The sequence below is a fragment of the Neltuma alba genome, unplaced genomic scaffold (genome assembly GCF_004799145.2).
Source record: "Neltuma alba isolate B1F8T4 unplaced genomic scaffold, ASM479914v2 tig00007298_pilon, whole genome shotgun sequence".
NCBI classification, from domain to species: domain Eukaryota; kingdom Viridiplantae; phylum Streptophyta; class Magnoliopsida; order Fabales; family Fabaceae; genus Neltuma; species Neltuma alba.
This window is the reverse complement of record NW_021634740.1, coordinates 34,287-52,543: the sequence shown is the minus strand read 5'-3', so window position 1 is coordinate 52,543 and position 18,257 is coordinate 34,287. Positions and strand designations below refer to the sequence as shown.

The 18,257-nt window shown below is 29.5% G+C and overlaps 1 protein-coding gene across 1 annotated transcript; it reads right to left on the bottom strand.

Moving 5' to 3' along the window:
• Window positions 1-5,913: 5,913 nt before the first annotated feature.
• LOC114752247 (uncharacterized) lies at window positions 5,914-9,902 on the bottom strand. The gene is made up of 4 exons (XM_028940971.1): window positions 9,471-9,902; window positions 7,821-8,049; window positions 7,305-7,398; window positions 5,914-6,426 (listed from the first exon to the last, which is right to left on the bottom strand). The coding sequence occupies exons 1-4, from the start codon at window positions 9,863-9,865 to the stop codon at window positions 6,143-6,145; spliced, it is 1,002 nt and encodes a 333-aa protein (XP_028796804.1). The 5' UTR covers window positions 9,866-9,902; the 3' UTR covers window positions 5,914-6,142.
• Window positions 9,903-18,257: the final 8,355 nt, after the last annotated feature.

Below are 18,257 nucleotides of genomic sequence, written 5' to 3'. Positions count from 1 at the left end.
TTTTCACTTAATTCACGATCATGACTAAAGAAGTTTGTGGTGGAAAGCATGAAGAAAGTCATCAGCTTGTTGGAATAGTGAAGTCTACTCCTTCATATCTCTTCTGAATTGCAAGTTGGAATAAGATAGTCTAACAACAATCTTTGTAATCTTGACTGCCATTTCTTTTTCCTGGGAAAAAGAAAATTAAAGTGTCCCTGAACAACCTGTGATGACATAGGATTTAAAGATGATTTTGGATATTCATGATAATTATTTTTTAATTATCCTTATCTCCTTAGATGCAAGCTTAAAGTTTAAGATTAACTAATCCAAACATTTTTTAATCTTATGAAGAAATTTTATATATTAAATTCAGCCCCTAAATCCTAGCATCAATAGTGTATTTCCTTTTAATTTTTATAATAAAACTCAATGAGTTTATTTTAATTTTCCCCATTTTTTGTGTTTTAAAAGTACGCTTGTTTATTTTCTTCATGTTATTCTAAAAATAGTTAGACGAAATACAGTGTTCAAAGAAAATCAATTTAATTCGTTCATTGTAATACATTTTTTTTAATCAATATTAGAAAGGAAAGAGCTTGTTTTACGATGTCTATTTTCCCCAAAGCCAAATGCAGCAATCGGCGGTTTGTGAGTTATGTTGGGTGTTTCTAAGAGTTCTCGCCATTTTATAAATATCAATTCAAATTTTCAAATATTTAAAGTAATTATGTGTAATAATTCTCTTGACTCCTTCCCTAGTCCTTATTATAAAAACTAATTATGAAGTTAAATTTATTCTTAAATATTAGATATTAATTTTTTTAATTTCTTATATTTATTATTTTTTAAATTACTTATCTATTTCATAAATTGATATATAATATTATGTTATATAAAATTATTTTAGTATATCATGTCATATTTGTTATAATTAATTTTTTTAATTTATTAAAATAAATTAAGCTTATATATATGTGGAAACAGAACAGTAAAAAAGATTTAAAATAATCATCTAGATTATATTGCCTAGTTCAATTCTATGCCTCTACTGGGTATTTGGATGAAATCAAATCATAGTTTGAATAATAGCTCCTGGAGAATAGATTTTGTTAAAAAAGTGATTTTGAGAAATGAAAGTGTTTGGATAATTGTTATTAGAAACACTTTTTATATATACAAATTACTAAAAAAAGCATAAGTTAATATGATAATTACATAAAAGATAGATTTTATAATATAAGATTAAATATGTTTATAAAAAAAAAAAGGAATGTTAAAGTCATTATTATTGATATATACTCTAACAGGCATAATCATATTTTCCAATTTGAACCAGAAATAGAATGGTTTCACTTCTCCTGAAACCATGATTTTGGCCCAAACCATGGTTTCGAATTATTTCTTCAAAATTAATATTGTTTGGGTGATAAAACCATGGTTTTTAGCAAGGAACAAAAAACCGGACCAGATACTAAACCGGTTGAGGTAATGGTTCAAGGGTTAATGGATCATATTGGGGTCAACTCGGGATCAAACCGGTCATATTAAAATAATATAATTTAATTAAAAATGACAAAATATAACAATACTAATAATTACTAATAACAAAATATAAAGAAATACAATAAGAATTTGATTGTAATAATAATAAAGCACAATAATATTGAGAATTTTGATCTTTATAATTTTTTAATAACTAAAATTAATAGTTATTGATACCAAACTCATCATCAAAATTCATTTAAATTTATAATAATTGAGATATTAGGAGTTAAATGAGAAAAAATAGGATAAATATCAATATATTTGTTTTAACCGGTTCATTACCGGTTTTCATCGGTTCACACCAGTTTGACCGGTTCAATCCGGTTTGAACCGGTCCTCGGTTTAGCTTATGAATCAGACCGGACCACTGACCGGTTCACTGGTTTACTAGTTGAACCGACCGGTCCGGTCCGGTTTTTTTTACATGTGTTTTTAGGCACCCAAAAAGGTTCGCTGTTTGGGTGACATCCCACCCAAATCATACTTTTATCTCCTAAACTATGGTTTCAGGGCACCTAAACATACATTAAAGTAGAATTGCTGGTAAAAAAAAATAATAATAAAGTAGAAGTGGTACGTGGCTTTGTTTTTGACGCGTGTAGAATAGTGCCACCTTAAAAAGCCTCGTCATGTTTAATCAAAATTTTAAAACAAAAATTTTTAAACCTCTCAGAGCCTGCCTCTGTTTGACTTTTGTCCCTTAGTTGTCTCTTTCATTATCTTCACCAGTCTTTTTCGTTTATTTCTTGAATTTTCGCTCCCATTGTCATAAGTTCCTATCATTTTATAATCATTTTTAATCAATCGACTTAATATTTTTTTCTTCCATTTTGAATATTTTATATAATTATTTTAATCGACAACATTCTAAGATAGTGCCATGTTCACTCGCTGTTTATTAGCAAAATTACTGTGAGTCCCCAAAAATGATTTAATTATTAAAAAGTTTTATAACAAGTGAGCAGTGTCATTTCTTTTTTTTTCACTGAAATTTGTCATTGCATGCACCTAAATTATTATTGGACTTTTTGATAATTAAATCCAGAACTTTATAGTCATTCTGTTGATTTCATATATCTAGAAGATTTTACTAAGAGAGTGTATCCAATATAAATGATTTAAAACTATATTTTACATAAATCAATTTATATTATTTATTTATGAACAACTAATTTAACTAATTTTTTAGTATACGTGAATTAATTATCTAACATTGGAGAATGTTTTGGAAGGATTAATAGGTATTTGTGATCCATTATTGTTGGTAGAAATTCAGTTGGTGAACCATTGAATCAAACAATTAGTCCAAACTTCTTTATGCCGAACAGCTGATTAGGCGATCCAAAATCATTAATTTTCAAAACGGCCTTGTTTTGGATTAAGGTAATTCAACATTCTAAAATATTTTTTCAAATGCATCTAATATCCTAAAGTATTTCATGGTGCATTCAGCACTCTGAAGTATTTTTTTCACATGAGTTCAGCACCTTAAATTATATTTTGGTGCATCTAATATTTTAAAATACTCTTTTTAAGTGCATCGAACACTCTAACTTAGTTTTTGAGGCACCCAACACCTTAAACTATTAAACATAAAATTCCATTAAAAAATACTTTAAGATATTGGATGCATTCAAAAAAAATTTTAGGATACTAGATTTATCACTAGATACTTTAAAGTGTTGGATTCATCTTAACTTTTTTTTTTTTAAGCTGAGATGCAATTTTGTCCTAAAATATTTTACATAGGAATCTTTGGTATCTGGAACTTTATTTAGTTTCAATTTCACCTTTAAAGTGTCAAAACATGAGCAGTATCATCCTAAATGGACATCTATCATATCAGATCTTATGCCACGTGAGTATGACTTTGCTTTCTCCCTTTGGTCATTTTACCACAAAAGTTTTCATGAAAAAGCAATGTGGCCCATGGACTAGAAGTGTCAAAAAAGAGCAATATTGCCCAAATTTAATAGCAAAACAAAACAAAACAAAACAAAAAAAACATATGAAAGACTGATGAAGATGCAAAAGGAAGCAAGTGATAGAGACTATGAAATGCATGATAAATAAACATAAAAAAGAATATGAGGTAAAAGCATACGGTAAGCAACTCTCCACATGATTGCGCTCCCCTTCAAATCTTATAATAAGCATCTTGGGAACTTTCTGGGCTCGCTCTTGTAATACACACAATAATACTAAAAAAAATAATTAAATCGGAATTACATACAAAATTTTATTGCATGATAGAGTTTGAGATTCATGTTTGATTTTGACAAATTCAACTAGTTCGTAGTTATGTTGAAAGAAAAAAGAAATGGATTAATAAAAAAAAAAGAAATGGATTATTATCATCTCTGTTATATGCTTCATTTTACATCTCAACAATCTTTTCGGGGCAAAAATAATTTTAAAAGAAAGTACAACTATACAATGTGGCATACAGTCTGACATGACAAACGTCTATTTAACCTATCAGTAGAGCAGGGCAACATTGCTATTATTTTAACACTTCTGGAATGACATTGAACCTAGAAAAAATCTTAGGTACCTATAATTTTTATGTAAAAACTTTCAAAATAAAATTACACTTTAATCTTTTTTCCTCAGATGCAATGGAAAATCTTAATTTTTTTTTTGGGCCACTATACCCTAGTCAAACTATTCCAAAGCTTAACCAATCATATTCCGACAAATTTTGATGGCAAAAAAAAAAATTCCAACAATTTTTTGTGTCTATAAGAATTTTGGAAATGACTATACTACACACTAAACATATGCCAATAATTTTCACCCCAACAAAAAATGCCGATAACATTTTAGGCTCATGACTTTGGAGTTTTTCTTGATTATTTGATTTTTAGACTGAGGATTCAATTGAGGACCCTGTTGATGATAAGGTTAACAAAGCTCTATTTGCTTTTCCTTTTTCTTTCTTTGGCAGGATGTTTACCTTTCCTACAAAAAGAAATCGATAGTTTTGAAAGGAGTATATAGAGCTTTATATATATTCAATTTCTAAATAAAATGTTTTAAATTTTGATGCAACTAGTTTAACATGTTTTTTCAAAAATATTTTTCATAGATTTACTATCAATTCTGATTAGATTAATTTGCTAACAACTAGTTATAAATTTTAATGCATAACTATATGGATAATAATTTTCCAACGTTTCCAATTAAAGTCTTATCTTTCAAACTATCTCAACTGTAATTTTATGTTCTATCTCCTCTTTACCGATGTTGACCACAAATCATGTTGTATTGTTAGTATTGGTAATGAGACATTAAAGTATCAAATACTAAAATTATACTTTTTATATTTTCATTTTTCTTAAATATTTTAGTACGTAACTGAAATGGGTTAAAATAAATTAACTTGAATTCATATTAGGTTGGTTAAAGATGGTTTTTAAACATAAATAGAATAAATAGATCTAGGGGAAATTAGGGAGAAGGACCTGCAAAAACTAAATCTTAAAAAGTGTAATTATTTAGGAGGACCAAATATTAAAATATATTATTAAAAATATGAAATTACCCCTAACCAAATCTCCTGTCTTTTCTCTAACCACTACTTTTGAATTTTAAATTAAATCCTTGATTTAATTAATCTATTAAATCTTTAATATCTCATACTGGCACATCTCTCTCTCATTCCTCTTGTTCCTTAACATGGATTCGACCACTAATATTTTTCATTGTCCTCTACCAACCGTTGTTAATTCATGGTTTATGTCATTATAAGATCATTAATAATGACGGTAATGTTGCATAGACTATACCAACTAATGCAGCGAATCTAATTGCATCTACATAATATTTGGAGATTAATTTTGAGATTCCTCAAGATAATGTGTTAGATAACATTAGTGTCATGATCTATGTGATTTATTAATACTTTTTGTTGGTAGCATGCTGCTTTTTTAGTTATTTCAATTTTTAAAGTTCACACTCACAATTATGTGGTTTATAATTTTTTTAGGGTTTGCAATCAATTGAGCATAGATGGAGTGAGGTTATAGTTTCAACTAGATGTATTTTATTTGAACAGTATTTAATTATTTATTGTTATTAGACCTGAAAACTAAGATCATAAAAATATGGATATAAAAGTAAAATAACAATGCAAAAATATTTTTATTAACGAAAAATAGGTTGTAAAGTTAGTGGTCAGAGAAATTGTAGGAGATTTAGTTGGGGGTATTTTAGTATTTTTAAAATTTATATACTGATATTTGGTCCTCCTAAATAATTACACTTTTTAAGATCCTCCCTAATAAATATAATCTTTTCTTGGTCCTTTCTCTCTAATTTTCCCATAAATCTACTCATATTATAAGATAAGTGGATAACCTTAGTAGATTGACTCACAAGGTATTCCATAACACAAAATCCACCTCACTGAGTTGCCATCAATCCCCCAACATTAATCTAGGACCCTTTTTTTTTTTTTTGGTGATACAATCTAGGACTTCAAAATCCACAACAAGCATAACTCAATCAAAATAATAACCATAAATAATGTGTTCAAGTCTGCAACTTCTGTCTATATACAAAATAATCCATCAAACCATTAACAATAAAATGTCATGTCGTCAAATTTGTGTCAAACCCTTCTTGCTCGATTCACCACCACCACCAAAAGGACTATGATGGAAAGCATGAAGGAAGTTCTCAGCTTGTCTGTGAAGGGATTAGGTAAGTCTGCTCCTTCCTCTCTCTTGTGAACTGCAGGTTGGAACAAATCAGTCACAATCTTTGTAATCTTCTCAATTAACTCCATAAACTTTGCTCTGCAACTGTCAAATATCCACATCACAACATTTGTGGTAGAATGAGACTCACTTCCCATGGAAGTCTCATCTGAACTCTCAGAAACTCGCCCATTATCTGTCAATTTAAAATTCAGATTAGTCATATTGCAATAACCATACATGTATATTTTGATCATCGACAATATAATTATCATTATGATTTGGGGACCCATTTGATTTTCCTTCATTTTTTGCAATGCACCCATGAAAGATGCATAGAAATTTTAAAAACTAACAATAAAACTACAGTTTCAATTTTTGTCTTATAGATATTGTTAAAAAAAGGACCATAAGTTGCCAAATTTTCTTTTCAAGTTGCATTTTTCATTCTATTTTCCATTGTATTACTTTGTATTCTATGTACTAGACAGAACTCAATCAGACCTTCCATGTCAGAAGTGTATGAACAATATCAGACATAGATATCCTCTTGCAATATATCTTTGGGGCAATTTAACTATTCAATTACTATTTCTGCAATAGCAGCAAGCGTTGTCAATACGAACCCTTCCAGATGTCATCATGCAATAAAGAAAAGTTGGAACCATAACCTCTCTATCATAAGTGAAGCGTGAGATGATTTTCATGCTTACAAATTAGAAATTTTACTGCCTTCAGAAGTTATCAAGGTCAACTGCTCATTTGGAGCAGTAAGATTAGCACAACAGATGACATTATTGAGATAAAAAACACTGGAAATGGATATGGTGCCCGATGTGTGCATCTTGCTTGAACTGTATTGAATTAAATTTTAAGATTTTTATTTTAAATGAAGCAATACCAAATAATTCTAATAAATTGAAAAGTAAAAATTTGATTAGATTTGGACTGTCCAAAGTCCAAATCAAACCTTAATTCAGCCATAAACATACAATTTAAACTATCTAAAAAAATGAGATAGAAGAGTCATGAAAAAATATTATGATAAAACATATAAACTATTTGGAAACCAACCTGAAGATAATGACTCCCGTAGTTCGCGGACAGCTTCATTATTCATAACAGCATCCCAAACTGCTTTGTCAGTTGCCAACGATTTCACCATTTTCTGCAGCAAGACGATCATTGTGGAAAAGAAATATACTAACAAAATTAAATCATCAGGATCTACAGTTGAAAGAAAAGTGGTTATTTCTCATGATAAACACTAAAAGTGATCAAACTATATTTTAGTCTATTACACAAGAGCAGGTTACATATATAACTTTTAATATTTCCCATAGCATGTCTTCAACAGAAAACAGAAGATATAGGTCAGCTAGTGCTACATTATGGTCAAGAAATTGACTACATTATAAGTTCAAACCAACTTCACTTAAGCAGTATATATCAGCTTTGAGATAATAATTTTACTTGATTTAATACACAAATGAATGGAACTTCTTAAGCTTTCCAATCTTATTTTTCATTTTGAACAAGAAAATGCTTGTGCTAAGAAGCTTCACTGGGAACAGAGTGAATGCAACGCACCTGGACAGTTGGCTCAGTCTGCAATAATTGAAATGCAGAATAAACCCCATTAAATTCATTATAGCGTCGCATTCTTGTATCATATGGAGACAAAGATGGCTCCTTCCAGTCCGTCTCAGATCCATCAGTGCTAACATGTAAACTAGGAATAGTGACATTATCTGACACATCATTCTTCAATCCACAATTATCGTTATTGGGCTGGAAATGTGAGGCAGAACAGAACTCTCTGTATAAAAATATAGAAAATACCAACATCACTGGTGTAAATTTAAAAAGAAGGCAAGTTTACACGATTGGAATGCAGTAGAATTTAGAAAGATGGGTCCACAATAAAATTCTTCCAAGACACCGGAAAAGTTTAGTGCATGCAAAGAAAAAGGATTCCTTTTCATTCTACAAAAAACAAGATATACCATATTCATTATACTTCTATCATCATTATCCAACAATAACCATCTTTATTTTTTATCCAAAGACACAAGGGACGTGTCTCATCCCCAAAATCAATTTCTTTTTCCATTCTATTTCCCTGTTTACTACATTTCCATTTTGAGCACCGAATAAGCCCAACGTAAGAGAAAATGCCAATTCCAAATGCAAGCAAATCTGTCATGCAAAACTGCTCAAAACAACCTAATCAACTACAACAAATGTTCCCATTGAAAGATTAATTGAGGAACTCCTTAAATTTAATCAAGACCTAGACAGAGGCTACACAAAAAGGGACAAACAATGATTTCTAATATATCACCAACCCATACTGCTTGTTAACTTGGAGCCATGTGAACACTCCGCCTCAAACTACAGCAATGGGGACTTCATAGCAATTATATGCATTCAACGCATTCAACACAGACTATGTTATCTCTTAAGGGGTGATTTATTATACAAAATAGAAAGGAATGGAATGAGACATGAAAAGAAAAAAGTGGTTTTAATGATAAAAATGACCTTCATGTCTCTACTTTGAAGTAATTAAAAAAACAATGCTTCAGTAATGATTACAGAAACGCAATAAACATCAGTATAGGAGGCAGCTATGGCTCTTCCTCAATGATACTAAACAGGGCATAAGTTTACATGTCAATGAAACGTTCAAAATGGACATCCCACGCAGTTATCTAAAATGATAGTGACGCAGTTGAATAGTCGCAAAATGGCCATAATCCAGAGAGGCCTGAACATTATACACTGCCTTCAGCATGCCCATACTAAGATCAATCATTTTATAGCATTTTTAGAAAGAAGCAGCCTCAAAAATTACATTTCTATTCTTGTTCATTTTCTGTTCCAGCCCATTCACAGATTTCCATGTATGACAAAATAAAGTAGAGACAGGTCTAAAGTATGGATTAATGGTTTCAACGGCACTATTTATTAGTCAAACCACAGACAGAAGTATGACAAAATTCTTCACCACTATCAGGGTGTAAATATTTCCGTCTTGCAGATAGAAAAGACATATAAAGTAGAGAGTTTGTCACTATAATCATTAGAATTGCACAATGATTCCATGGCATGAAGAAAAATGAACAACTCCCATAATTACAAAAGAAGGTTTCTCAGCCAACCATTACAAACAAACAATGAACTCAAAAAAGTCAAAAACAAATCATGCCAATAAACGTTAAAGAAAGACAAGCTTACTTTTGAAGAGCAAAGACAGCATCGTCAACCTCCTGCTCAGAAGGAACATTACCCAAAACATAAGCACCAGAAAACCCATTAAAACTCTCATCTTCAAACCCATCTACAGCGACCCAATCAAAATCGTCCCCCTCAAAGGAGGAATAGCTAAAGGGTAAGCCAGACACAGGGTTCTTAGAATGACAATTGACAGGAGAAGACACCGACAGACAGGGTGGGGACTTGGGTCTGCGAGCAGACTTCGAAGTACTGGCAGGGGACGAAGAAGAAAAGGGTTCTTGTATTCCGTTACCAGAAACCCCAACTCTCGTCACTGCCCTCCCCAATGTTCTCAACATACTTCCTCCACCTCCGCCTCCTCCTCCTCGTCCCATGCTTCTCCCAGAGAACATCATTTTGCTATAGCTACTGTGTCTCTTTGTAAGAGGCTTTCCTGTGAAGTTATTGCTTTGCTTCGGTTCTGTGGGGCAGAATCCAATCCAATGATATTTTCAATGACATATTTAAAAAATAGCGGAAGGTATGTGAGAATTACCTTTTTGTCCTGTTAAATTTTTTGGAAGATAATGTTGACATAAGCTACTCGAATGGTGATTTTTTTATTTGAGAATAATTTTTTATTATATATAATTTTTTATATGTTTTAGAGTCGGTATAAAAAAGATTTATTTTATACGGTTGTGGGTAGAAATTCCTTCATGTTTGGTTGTAAATAAAATAAAATAATTCATAATTTAGTGATTTTAAAATTCTATAATATCTGCATAAATATTTTTAAAAAATAATTTATTATCTAATAATTTATATAATATCTTTGCATATCTTCCGGTATGCATGCACGCTGTTATCTTTTAATCTCTTCCATCCATCATATCTAGTTTAAAAGTTCAAAATTTCAAATTCTAATTATATTTAAAATTGAAAAAATATAATTAAAATTTAGAAAAAAAGTGATTTTTAATGAAAAAATTAAATAAATGATTTATTTTTTGATAATTTTCAGATTTTATGATTTTTTCGTAAATTCTTGTTGAAGAAAATGATTTATTATTTAATTATTTTTATAATATCTCTACGTATCTTTAGAGTTATTTTCTAGTCTCTCTTACTCATTATAATTGATTACCTTCAAAAGTTATTTAAAAAAAAAATCTTTTTAAAATAATAAAAAATATTTTTTTATTTAAATTCTGATGTTTTTAAAAATTTAAATATGTATAATACAACCTTTAAAAAGTGACTTTTTTAATAAAAAAATTGTCAAAAAAAAGGAAAATAAACAGAGTGGCCTTCTCTCCTTTCTTTAACAAAGCTGGGGAATAATGGCAATCATATCTCTACCATATATAACCGGCGAAAAGCAACCTGCTAGACAGCCACATGGATTAATAAAATAATTCCAAGTGGGTGTCTAGAATATTATAATAAAAAGAATACTATGAGTATTTTTTTTTTCACACACACGATTTTCTTTTATAAATAGTATAAAGAGTTAATATAGTCTTTGATATTTTAAATTTATTTTTATTTTAGTTTTGATCCCTCAAGTTTCAAATTATAAGTTTTAGTCTCTTAAAAAGTAAAATAATCTAAATTTTTATTGAATCAGGAACTAATATTTTAAATAAAAATAAATTTGAAAAACTAAAACTAAAATGAAAAAAAACTTAAATGACTAAAATTTGTACTAAGCCTGCCACAAATCATATAACTTTCATCTCCTATTATTTATTTAGGTACACAATATCATCATATTTTCATTCAGTTTCCCCAAATAAATATGATATCATATTAATTCTGAAATATTAAATTACTTAAAAATTTTCATAATTTTCACGCATGATATAATTTCCTACTTATATATATATTAAATTTCAAATTTAAAAAATTAAAAACATAGTATATATAACTTTCCTCACCCACTAAAAATATTCATTTGGTATGATATCTATATTATTCACTTTTCCTAGGCCGCGAGTACAAAAATGAAATATTAAATTAAAATTTGCCAAATTTTCCTTCCCTTTTTATTGTTATTTTAACTTGTCATCTATATTTTAAATATTGAATTAACAAAAATCCAAAAAAAATATAGTAGTTTTCAAAATCATGAATAAATCAGAAATATTTATTTATTCCCAAACACCTTTTTAACAAGCTTTATTTTGTGTTTAATAAATTGATTAAGTTTGGCATTGATGTCATCATTTTAATTAATTAGTTTATATCAACCTCAAATTAAAAAGAAACATATAGATGGGGAGAATAATACTTTTCTTATTACAAGCTTAAAAGTGAAAGAGTACTTAGAGATTCCTCTTATTGAATGGTACTTCTCCGGTCCTTATTATAAGATCCAATTTGAATTTTTATTTGGTCCTAATTATAAAACCCAATCCATTTTCTCTCTTATATTTATGCATTTTTTCCCAAGATAATCCTTCTAATAATGATAGTTTTAGCCAATATACTTAATTATCAAGAATATTTTAGGAATAACAACACTTATTTATTATAAATAACCAACTTAACTTACTTCCTTAATCTCCTCAAATAAGTCAATTGGGTCTTATAATTAGGACCGGAGGAGTATGTTGGATTTAAGAACTACGAACAAAATTAGGAATAAAACTGTAAAACTCAAATGTAATAATGATTTGATCATATCTTTAGAAAGAATTTGACTATGATCGAATCAAAGAAAATTAATGATTTTGTCGCTATCACTTTCAATCTAATATAATCTTGATAATGAATAACTAAATAATTATTTGACGTGACTAAATAAATTTGATCATTATATTGTGGTTAAATCCATAGTTGATGTCAAATCATTTTGCTATAGTATTTAGGTCAATTCTTACAGCGATGAATTATGCTATTAATCCAATTTAATATTGAAAACTAACCTTTCACGTCACAGTTGAAGAATTAACAAGTAACATCTACGATCAAATTCTTGGGCTTGATTGATTCTCCTTTTTTGTTTTTCTGGTTTTAAAATAGTTTCCTTATTTAAACAAGTTTATTCTGAATAAAAACAAAGAAAATATATCTAATAATTAAAAAATTAGGTCTAGTTCTAAAGAACTTACAAAATCAATGCTTGTTGGTATATTTACTTATTAAATCTTGAATAAATTGAGTTGTTAATTTCTAAAGAACTTGTAAATTTTGGAGGAGGATTTATAATTTATCACACTATTTTAGTTTACAACTCAAACCGGCATGAAAAGCACATAGACCTGTAAACAATCAAAGTGGTTGGTTAAAATAGTAATTTAACCTTTTACAGGGATATATGCCTTTTTTTAATAAAAAATTTACTGACCAACCTTTTTTTTTGGCTACGCATAGTATCTTTTCCATTAGAGCCAGGAATATGGGTTAGAGCCCACGGGCCAGCCCGCCAACCAGTCATAAAAGAGCGGATTAGGGTTGATATTTTGTTAGCCTGCCAAGATGCGGGTTGCTTTGGCCTGCACCGCATAACCGGCAAGCTGTGGCGGGCTAGCCGGCGGGTTAGCGAGTTGGCCCGCTTAACTCGCCACTTTTTTTTAAAAAAATTTTTTTCATATAAATAATATGTGATTATATTTGAAAATTTTCTTCTCTTATTTACATTTCAATTTTCATGTTACATAATACATATGTAAACAAAAAATATTTTTTAAAAATAAGCATACTATATTAGCAAAACTTTAATAACTACAATCAAATATAAGACAATATTTATTACGAAAAAAGTGTCCTAGAAAAACATGATAAATGAACTTTAAAAAAAATTAGATAAAAGCACTTCTAATTTATTAAGAGATAGTGTTTTGTATCAAACATGGCATTTGTATGGAAAAAAATTATAAAATTTATCACTTGATGAGTTGATGTTGAATGTTAATCATGTAAAATATTTATAATATATTATTTTATATTTGTATTGACTATTTTAAATGTGGTTAAACATCATTTATATTTGTGATTGCTTTTAAACTTTTAGATCATCATTTACTATTTTAAAAAATTAAATAAAAATAAGATTTGAAAATTGAGAATTAAACCAAAAAAAAGATGGCGGGCTGGCCCGCCAACCCGCTGTGATGGGTTAGGGTTGGGATTTTTCTAGCCCGCCAAAATGCGGGTTGCTCCAATCTGCACCGCGTAACCCGCGGGTTGTGACGGGTTGGCCCGTATTCCCAGCTATATCTTCTATAGATTGATTTAAACATTGGCTAATTATATTGTAAGGGGTTGGCATTTTTTATTAGACCTAATCCCATTGGTCCTGACCAATATGGGCAATATTACTAATTTTTTTAATATATGAAAAACAACGTTATTCTCCTACCCTCAACATTTTTTTTTCCACCGGCGTCCTACCCTTAAGATATCCAAGACACTTCAAGAAAAAAATTAGGGATAAAATTAAATTTAACTGTGCATCTGCATCTATTGATTAATAAATCCATTCTAAGAAATACTTTTTATTCGTATTATTTGACATTTTGACCCAAAAAATTATTCTACCGCTCTTTTTTTTAAATTTAATTAACATATCATAAATTCATAACTCATAACTAATATTGAGTAGCTAATTAGAGTGACACATGCGAATTTAAAAGGTTCATGCCTCGCCAAAGAGACCATATGCATGTTTTCGCGTAAATGGTGGAAGTTAAAAGGGAAAAAGATAAAAAAATGACACTTGAATTTCATAATGTCCAAATAGTTTGCTGAATTTGAGAAATCCCAATTTGATTTCAATAGACCAAATTACCTGTCATTGTATTTATTGCTTTTAAAATATCAAAGCATCCATTGGCGGGCTGGTCTGTCACCGGAGCTCCGGTGACCGGCCGACAATTGGTCACAGGAACTCCGGCTACCAGAAACAATTTTTTAAAATTTTTTTTACAATTTCAATATAACAGTTAACAACTTTTGTAACACTATTAACAAATTCAGTATAATAGTTAACAACAGGTTTTCTAAGAAATTCAACAAGCTCTGACGGCCAGAAACAATTTTTTTGAAAATTTTTACAACTTCAGTATAATGTTTAACAACTTTTATAACGCTATTAACAATTTTAATATAGCAGTTAACAACAGGTTTTCTAGGAAATTCAACAAGCTCTGGTGGCCGGAAACAAGTTTTTTGAAAATTTTTACAACTTCAGTATAACAGTTAACAACTTTTTTAACGCTATTAACAATTTTATTATAACAGTTAACAACAGGTTTTTTGGAAAATTCAACAAGCTCCGGAGGCCTAAAACAATTTTTTTGAAAATTTTGTTATTTTGTTAAATCATTTTGTTATAGTATTTAGGTCAATTCTTACAGCGATGAATTATGCTATTAATCCAATTTAATATTGAAAACTAACCTTTCACGTCACAGTTGAAGAATTAACAAGTAACATCTACGACCAAATTCTTGGGCTTGATTGATTCTCCTTTTTTGTTTTTTGGGTTTTAAAATAGTTTCCTTATTTAAACGAGTTTATTCTGAATAAAAACAAAGAAAATATATCTAATCATTAAAAAATTAGGCCTAGTTCTAAAGAACTTACAAAATCAATGCTTGTTGGTATATTTACTTACTAAATCTTGAATAAATTGAGTTGTTAATTTCTAAAGAACTTATCAATTTTGGAGGAGGATTTATAATTTATCACACTATTTTAGTTTACAACTCAACTTGTATGAAAAGTACATACGCCTGTAAACAATCAAAGTGGTTGGTTAAAATAGTATTTTAATCTTTTACAGGGATAAGAAATAACATTGGTCATTTAAAAAATTTCCTAACCAACTTTTTTTTTCACTATGCATAGCATCTCTTACACTTATTGATTTAAATATTGGCTCATTATATTATGACGAACTAGCATTTTCTATGAGAACTAGCCCCCATTGGTCTTGACCAACCAGCATATTGGACATAATTTATATGGACGATATTACTCCCTTTTTTTAATATATGAAAAACAACATTAATCTCCTGCGGATAACTTTAAGACACCCAAGACACCTCAAGAAAAATTTAGGGATAAAATCAAATTTAACCGTGCGTCTACATCTATTGATGAATAAGTCCATTCTAAGAAATACTTTTTATTCATATTATTTGACCCAATAAAACATATCATAAGTCATAACTAATATTGAGTACTCCTCTAGTCTTTAATATAAGACCTATTTAACTAATTTGATTAAATTAAAAAAGTTAAATAAGTTAGTTAATTATAAGAAATGTGACACATTTTTTCTAAAATATCATAATCATCTTTCTTAATATCTCTTTTTTCTCTCCTACTTGATTATGGTTGAGGAAATATCCATAGGGATAATTTAGAAAAAATTAATAAATATGAGAAATGAGTCTTATATTTAGGACCAAAATCAACTTAACAATTGGGTTCTATATTAAAAACTAAAGGAGTAACTAATTGGAGTGACACATACAAATTTAAAAATGGTCCATGCCTCGCCAAAGAGACTATACGCATGTTTGAGCGTAAGTGGCGGAAGTTAAAATTTTGGAATATAATAATTCAAATAATCATCTTAATGACAAAAGAGATTCTGAAACAAACTTAAGCTTTGATGAAAGCCATCAGAATTACAAAAGATAGTTAAATCATTGGGAAAATCACAAATAAAACCCTATAAAAATATAAAATCACAATATGGGTTCTTTGATTCAGAAAATTGCTGCCAGAGATTTGGTCCTAAATATGAATTATGAAATATTAGAAAAAAAGATGAAATTGCCCTACTTCTCTTCTTCTCCAGTCCCATCCTCTCATTCTCTTTTCTTCTTTTCTTCTTCTCTCTCTCTTCTCCTCTCTGTCCTCCTTCCTCCTTCTCAACAATCTCTCTCAACCTTCCTCCATACTAATCAACTATTTGTACCATTCTAGGTGACTCTTTTTAAATCTTTGGATCATTTTTGTACATTCTCATTTTTTCACGGTTTATTTGTGCTCATGCCTCACCTTTTCTCCTGAATTTTTTATGTTGGAGTTGATTTGGAGGTTTCATATTTCACAACTTTAGGTCTTCTCACCAAAAAAAAAGAAGCTTTAAATCTAATGTAAATCATGGAGATCAATACTAAATTTTTCATTCTTGTTGCTTATTTTGGGTTTCAAGTTTCCTTTTATATAACTTGTAATGTATAGTAGGGGTGCTCACGGGACGGGAGGGGACCGGGACAGGCCTGTCCCGGTCCTGTCCCGGTGAACAGGGACGGGACAGGGTTTTAGTCCCGTGTCCCGTCCCGTTCCCCTCCCCCTTTTTTTTTTTAAAAAAAAATTATAATTTTTTATATGAAATTTTTTTATGTTATAATGTTTATTTTTTGTTAGGCTTCCAAAGATAAAAACATTATAAAAAATATTATGTAAAAAACTCAATTATATAGTATAAAAAAGGTGTAAAAATAATACTGTAAAAAAAAAATACGATAAAAAAAACACTATATAATGGCTTTATGAATTATTTTATTGAGGAAGGAGATATTGTTGAGATAATATTACAACTTAAGAGTTAAAAATTACTATAAAAATAATTATTATTATTAATAAGTAAATTGAATAATCTAATAATAATTATTAATAAATAATTTTTTTAAAAAAAAAATATCCCGGGACGGGACGGGACAACCCCGTCCCGCGTCCCGTCCCGTCCCGTCCCGGTCACTGTCCTGTCCCGTCCCGTACTTGTCCCGTCCCGAAATTTTTTTTGTCCCGTCCCGTCCCGTCCCGAACTCACCGGAACCGGGACGGGACGACCGGGACGGAACAAATTGAACACCCCTAATGTATAGCTCAAAAAAAATTAAGATTAACTTGGTTATGCAACCTTCTCTTGGAGAGCTTGACCTGTAGTAATAACAATAAAATGGTTACATACGATTTTAAACTTCAAAGTCCCAAATGGTGTGCCCTTATCGGACCCCACAATATTGGAAGAAAAATTTTGACAAACAATTCTTCTAGCTGCATTTTGCGTAATTTAATGTTGCACTTGAATATTTTACACAAATCTTGATTAGGTTCAAAATCACTTATTGTGGCTGTGGCTATCACTTTGTTCACCTCTGATAATAAATTTATGTTTTTATGAAATATATGTGTTTTGTGTCAAGTCAGTTGTGGGTGATGTATCCCTATTTTATAATATATTTTTATATATAATTAAGGGATTTTATAATGTTTAAAGGGTTTAAAATGCAGAAGAAACTCATATTTTGAATTAAGAAAATTATATAAATTAATTGCTTAAAAATATATTTTTATAATTTCCTTTTTGAAAGGTATCTTTGCTTTGATTTCAGGTTTTATCCAATATTCAAAAGCTCTTTTACTTTGGCTTCCACGAAGATCACACCAAATAAAAAAAATTCATATTTAAAGTTCTATCAGTGGGCAACAATGTTTTGTTGTAATAGATTGTCAAATAACAATAATAACAGATTTGGAAATTATTACGATGGCGTTAGTATAGCGTAAATTGTTAGTTAACAAGTTTGTGATCGCATATGAGAAAGATGGATTGTTGAAAAAAACAAGTGTTTGTTTGGTTTTAAATGACAAGATGAATGTTGGGATTTAACAAGTTAAGTAAAAGAAATAATAGGTTGTTGAATAGTTGGGTAGGAGGATTTAACAAGTTTATAATAGAAAATGACAAGTTTACAATAAGAAATAACAAGTTTTTGAGTAGTTGGGAATAACAAATTCACTATGAAAATTTGACAAGTTTATAATACTAAATAACAA